Source organism: Solanum tuberosum, unplaced genomic scaffold (genome assembly GCF_000226075.1).
Source record: "Solanum tuberosum cultivar DM 1-3 516 R44 unplaced genomic scaffold, SolTub_3.0 scf00270, whole genome shotgun sequence".
Taxonomy (NCBI): Eukaryota; Viridiplantae; Streptophyta; class Magnoliopsida; order Solanales; family Solanaceae; genus Solanum; species Solanum tuberosum.
The window spans coordinates 282,600-289,381 of record NW_006239200.1 but is presented as its reverse complement, the minus strand read 5'-3'; the positions used below and the strand labels follow the sequence as shown (position 1 = coordinate 289,381).

Sequence of the window (6,782 nt, the reverse complement as noted above, 5' to 3'; positions counted from 1 at the left end):
CATAAGGGAGCACAACATATCTCACAGCCACATATGGCTTCACAAAAGATAAGGTAGCACCGTGATCTTGTAAAGCATACACATCAAGTTGAAAGACTTTCAAAATAACGGTAACCACATCGGGAGAACCCGCTTGTTTATCACGAGTCTGAAGTGCATAGTACTTATTTTGATTGGGAGCACTAGTACCCGAACCAGTTGGACCGGATGAATGATAGGGTTGAGCCCTACAACGACTATCTCCCTCATTCGTAGAGACTAAAGGACAATCTCTTATCTTGTGGTCCATGTTTCCACAACAAAACAAGCATTGGAACCCGCTAGACATATACCTTTATGCTTTTTTCCACACTTAAAACAATCCAACAAAGAAGGCCGATTAACACCTCCTTCAGGTTTAGGGTTAGACACCCCTCTTTGTTGAACTTAGGAGCATTAGAGGACACTTTCTCGAAAAACCTTCATCTATACTTAGTACGAGCATGTCCATCGGACCTTGCATAAGAGAAGTTACCATCACCGGTTCTGGACCTCTTGTTCCCCCAGACCTCTCTCTAATTTTCTCCTCTTCAATATGTTGGGCATGAGTCATAAGACGAGCAATATCCATATCATGAACAAGCATAGTCGTACGACACCCTTTCACTGCTAAATCAAACACACACGAAATGAACTTTCTCATCCTTGCCATAGAGTCGAGAAGTTTAGAATCAACATACTTGGACAATTGAGTGAACCTCAAAGAATATTTCTTGACACTCATATTTCCTTAGAAGATATTAATAAACACATGCCCTTTTGATTCACTAATATCAAGAGCAAATAACCTATCAAGAAAAGCTCACTAAAACATTTTCCACTTAAGGGGACCCGTATGTACCGGTCTTGCTTCATTAGATTGGTGAAGCTAAATTTGACCCACACCCTTTAGTTTATAAGCAGACAATTCCACCTTTTCCATCGGAGTCACTGCCATAATAGACATAATCTTGTAAACCTCATCAATGAACTTTTGTGGATCTTCATCAACCTTTGAACCATAGAAATCCAGAGGATTCATCCCAGTGAAGTCCCTTACTTTAGATGCCGTTGTACCCACATTTGGGTTCATGGGGTTTACAACTTCCCTATTTGCTTGGTCCATCACAGCTTGAGCCAACACTTAGAAAGTAGTCCTCAACTCTGCATTAGTCACTTGTTCGGCTAAAGGGTCAATCGAAGCTTGAGGAGCTTGAAGAGGAGATACTTGACCAATCTCTTCTCCCTCAGTCCTTCTAGCAAAAGCTCTTAGAGTAGTCATATCATGTAGACCATCAGATAAGGATTTGAAGAGAGACCTCATAGAGTTAAACTCTATCGCACGTCTTAGAGTCATGAATAAATAAAGTTTCCTAATCATCTTGTAGCTTCTTATTCATAAATATGGCACGCTTCACACTCATGAACAAGACTCTACTAGACGTAGTTTTGAGACATCCTAGAACCATTCTAAATCTTTGTGCTTTGATTACCAAGTTTGTCACAACCCAGGGTTACACCCTACACGTAACATGGAATACAAGACCGTGAGAGGACTCATTTATGCCATTTAGCTTTCATAGTCAAGATAATAGAAATACGATTAAATATAAATCCATTTTCAATACAATCAAAGTTCTATAAAACGAAGCAGAAGTCTCATACAAGTTGTCTCTAAACCATCTAAGACAAAGAGTCATTGGGACACAACCCATACTATAATATTCAAAACATAAAATGAATGAACATAAGGAAATGGTTGGTAAATCCTTGAATTGTTATGAGGACTCACCAATCTTCACGTCTTTCCTCTACAAAGATAGTAGACACGAAAATTAGAGTCGGGAACACCGGACCCTACATTTTGATAAGAAATGTAGGCAAGCGTATTAGTTACACTACACCATTTTAGGCCTAAGGTCACACTAAATCTGGACAACACTTGTAAAGTGTTGCCTAAAATATTTTTGGGTACGCTTTTAAAGCGAAGCCTTAAGTTTTACTTTTTGGCCACGATGACATTAGCAACACTTTTAAAGCATGCCCTTTAGTTGTATAGGCTACATTTATAAGCATTGACATATCATGATATAATTGGTAATACTTATTTACACATATGACTACACTTTTAAAGTGTGCTATTTTTATAATTCTAAAAACAACACTTTACAAGTGTAGCAATATGGTTTTTCTAAAATTATCACTAAAATATTGTATTCCCTCCAATAAATTGAACACTCCCTCCTATTTCTAATTGACCAAAAAAAGATTTCATAAAAAAATAGAAAAGCTCTATTTCCAAAGAACTAAACTTCAAAAAACGTTTTGCCCCAATTCATTCAAACACAAAACCCTATTTTCGTCTCATTCTAATTTCCACCCAGAAATTCTCTATTGTAACTTAATCTACTTAGTTAGTGTTCCTTCTGTTGAACCGTTGCAGATTAACATCTTAGACTATATCTTAGGGGTAAGAGTCTCATCTGTTTGTATTTTTCAAGTTAAGCAATGCTAAGATATATTGCTTACTTTTTCATTTTAGCTTGCGGATTTGACAGGAGAATTAATGAGGTTAGCAATTGGTCGAATTTCAGAAGAGGAACGTGATCTTGCAGAGAATATCTGCAGTTTTGTGCGTGAAATTTACAGGAACCTTACTCTTATTGCCCCGGAGATGGATGATAATTCAGACATGAAACAGAAAATAAAAATAATGCTCTAGAGTGTGATGAAGATAGAAAATGGTATAGTCTTCAACTATTGTCTACGACCAATTTCTTTCTCTTTGTACCTTAGCTCTAACCTAACTACTTAAATACTGCTTTAGGACAGTGTAAACACAAATGTTTTTTAGCAATTCTGTCAGGCAATAATCTATTTGTTTTCAGTCTCAGAGGTTTGTTCATTTCAAACTGTGTATATTCACAAGTTTTTTCTTATCAGTAATATATTCAAAAGCTTTTAATTGGATGCACAGGAAAGAAATTGTTATTTAAAATATGTATGTGCTTTGACTACCGAATACTTTAAATCATTCTCGTGTGTGGTTCACCTGGGTGTTCCATGTATAATAACTATAATTTATGTTCTCATTCAATGTTTAACACTTTGACTAATTTACATTTGATTAATATATTCAATTTTTTTGTTGCACTAGGTAGTCGGGTATTCAGATTCCATCTGGATCCTGAAAAGGAGACATGATATTCTTGTGTTTCCTGCAACTTTTAGTGGATATTTTACCTTTCATAAAGCATCCTATTTTAAAACAATATGTTTGCGTTTAATATATTGTTTTAGTTTGATCTTGTGCAGTGAATATCTGTATTTAGTTTTGGACAAAGTGGAACTAGTTAGTTACTAGTAACTGAATCTAAAAAAAACTCGAGGCGTATCTCTTATGCAACTGATTGTTATGCAACTTGTTTTAGTGTTCATGTAAGATGATCGGAGTATATTCCCCTTCTTGGATCTGTTGACATCAGTTATCCACTGCTGGGCATGCTAGACATTGAATGAAGTAGTAATTATCTACTTTGTTAGTGTTCTTCTTTCGGCAGATCCTATTGTCACTGTCATTTCTCCTCTTCTACGCCTTCGTTTGGGAAACTGGAGAAACAATTTGATGAATTTCAACATCGTTTGGAGGAGTTGAGGAGTCTACGGAAGCGGATATAGGCTGTGGTGATGGAGTTAGATTCAGTCACTCGACTCATATATGCCAGCCTTCTTCTCGTTCAGTTGTCTTTCTCTATTGCTGGTATTCAAAAATCTTAATTTATTTGATGAACTTTTCATTTTATGCATTTTTAAAATGGTCGATGCAATTTTAGATCTATATAATCTTCACATTTTTCAGAATTTCAATATTATTATGTTACATATAGTTTAAGCTTGTTGTCAATTTAAGTTGGCCAGGTGTTCTAGAGTGGTACTGTAAATTGAGTTTTGAAATGTTTGTGCTTCATTTTGTTTGCTTTTAGATTATTTATGACTATGTGTGAGTAAGTTGCCTTTTAGTTTGAGGTAGCATGGACATGAGAAGCAAGCCAATACTGAAATATTTATCTGAAAGCTTGTAAATATCTTTAAAATTGTCTATTTTCACACCGATTGAGTGATGTTGCTGGTGAGGTGAGCACTTGAGGAACTCCACAAAGTTGTATACACAAAAGTACACCATAATCAATTTGCTCGAACCTTGACTATCTCACCGAAAAGCTTGCTGCAGCCTACCTTACAGATGTCCAGAAATTAGCTCATCATGGTTGAGTAGATATGCGCATATTATGTGTTATAGAAGGCCTTGAACCTGAGATTTTAGGTTGTTAATTCTATGCCTCAATTACTCAACAAGTCCCTTGGTATTTCCTAGATTATGTCCAATGACATGAAGTGGTTATGATAGAAAGCTTAGCTATGCATATTTTTCTTTGACTAGTTGACTGCAAATTAACCAGTGAAACTTACCCTAACCTCAGAAGTTGGAGTTGCCAATTGATGACTCTCCTCCCTTGTTTAGTTGTATCTTTCAATGACCGACTTCATGCTGTCAAAGACTCAAAGTAAATATATTCAGAATTGTCTTTATTATCTTCTTATAAGAAATGACGTAAATAGAACAAGGCAGGTAATATATTTTGCAGCCTCTTATTAACCTGATGACTGCAATTCTGGTATTTGATTTCTTTTTCTGTGATTGTCAGTTGATTGAACTTGGGAGTGATAGCGCACAAAACCTTTACAGCTTCTCTCTGCACCTTTGGAACAACAAACTCAACAAGTGGAGGGATACCACCTTCAATCCTATAGTCAAAAAATACAGATCTGTAAAAGGGCAAAGTCTTTCAAATTCTTCTGGCTCAACTCATGCTTCAGTTTTTGAAAAGGTATGTTATTTTTCACATTAACAATACACTTAAATTCTGAACTTTTAAATGTAAGAGGGTGCAAGAATGTTGTTGACCCTTAGTTTAATACTTATTTAAGATAACATCAGTTCATTTGAGTGGGACACATGATAAGTTTGTTTATATATGTTATATTAAGTACTGACAACTTTCTTATTTTTAACACTGTTAAAATTCTTATGTTGGAGTAGTGTTTTTCTTAATTTCTTGTCATCCATTTGAAATTTTCTGACACTAAACCTGATTTTAGGAGCTTGTACTTTGTTTATATTGAGAAATATTTTACCTTGCATAGGTAATTTAGAGAAAGATATGTATTCTAATTTGCCTTATTCCTCCATAACAAGATTTGCTAGATAATCTGCAAATGAAATTTCCTCTTTGTATTTGTGTTGCACCTTCATTTTGAAACCTCTATGAAATTTCTTGTATTTTTCTACTATTGTACTAATGTGCTTTTGGAGCTAAAGGGATGAACTCCGTGTTGAATAACTGCTCGGCTCAGGAAGAGTTGTCCATGAAACGGCTGCATGGTATCACAGATGGGGCTGTAGCTGAGCCAATTGGTCCTGGTGTTGCAGGGGGTTCTCTGAGAGTTATTTGCCTGAAGGAACTCTATAATGGACAATGTTTTGGACCGCTGATTATTGGATCGAAGAGTTTGCGAATGCTAAAGCTTTTCCGTTGTTCTGGAGATTTAGATAAGATTATGAAAGTGATTGCTGAACAAGTCAGTGAACTTGTTGAAATTAATCTTGAGAGGCTTCAGGTCAGTGACACTGGTCTTACTGCTATTTCTAAATGTTCCATTCTTGAAATTCTGCACCTTATGGAAACGCCTAAATGCACTAATAATGGTCTAAACACTGTTTCTCAAAACTGTAAGCTTCTAAGGAAGCTTCACATTGATGGGTGGAAGACTAACAAGATAAGTGATGATGGGTTAATTGTTGTGGCAAAACATTGCCCCAATATCACTAACCTGAAGCCTATCTTCTCTTATCAGGATTTCCTCAACTAGCACCACCAATATTGCTTTAGTGATGATTCTCTCAATTACTATGATGAAATATTCTACATTCATCTTGAAGAAATGCAACAATTTTTCAGTCAGTTGCTACAAAACAACCCTGGATTGAATGTTCAAGATATTCTAGGGGTTGTTGGATCTAATCTTATTTCACCTGTTGATGCAAGTAGCGCACAAACTGTAAGAGGCAAAAATATTCCACGTTCTTCAGGGTCAACTCATAATTCGGTTCTTCAAAAGGAATTTTCTTGGTTCTTTAAGGCTTTTCTCTCACTTTCTCTCCTCTGGAACCTCTCAACTTTGTCTAGTTGTTCTTGTTGGCTGTTAGTTTGATCTTGCACAACAAGATCATTATAGTTATTATGAGTAGAAATAGTAGATTTGGTTGCTGATTTGTATGTGTAGTTGTGGCTCCATCCGGCAATCCATGCTTGGTAGTGATATTTTAGATATTTCTAGCAAACTGCCCTGCCAAAAAATTGTGATCAATGGTGTCTTTACTGGTTTATAGCAGCAGAAACACTTGAAAATGTTGTTGACCAAAATTGTGAGCTTGTTTCTTTTCTCTCTAATTTGATCCCAAGTAGATGAGCATGTGAATTCTACATTTGCGTTGGGTTTCTAGATTGGTTGATTAGAAACCATGGGCTGGTAGTGAATTTGAGTCGCAAGAATGATCGGGACAAGATCCGGAGGTGCAGTTTGATAGACAGTTTTCTGTTAAAGTTACACACTTTTTTTGTTAAAGTTGCACACTGGAAATCTGGAATCTGGAAATCTAGAAATCTGGAAATTTGGAATCTGGAAATCTGAAATCCATCAGG

The 6,782-nt window shown here is 36.0% G+C and overlaps 1 protein-coding gene across 1 annotated transcript; it reads left to right on the top strand.

Moving 5' to 3' along the window:
* Positions 1 to 4,552: 4,552 nt before the first annotated feature.
* LOC107062868 (putative F-box/LRR-repeat protein 8) lies at positions 4,553 to 5,949 on the top strand. The gene is made up of 3 exons (XM_015314046.1): positions 4,553 to 4,648; positions 4,725 to 4,907; positions 5,434 to 5,949. Exons 1-3 carry the CDS (start codon positions 4,553 to 4,555, stop codon positions 5,947 to 5,949), a joined length of 795 nt encoding a protein of 264 aa, XP_015169532.1.
* Positions 5,950 to 6,782: the final 833 nt, after the last annotated feature.

Bases quoted from the DNA above. Each gene is read 5' to 3' on its own strand.
- LOC107062868 (XM_015314046.1), top strand. From the start codon at position 4,553: ATGACCGACTTCATGCTGTCAAAGACTCAAAGTAAATATATTCAGAAT. The intron at 4,649-4,724 runs GTAATATATTTT...TGTGATTGTCAG, and splicing joins ACGTAAATAGAACAAGGCAG to TTGATTGAACTTGGGAGTGA. The intron at 4,908-5,433 runs GTATGTTATTTT...TGCTCGGCTCAG, and splicing joins ATGCTTCAGTTTTTGAAAAG to GAAGAGTTGTCCATGAAACG.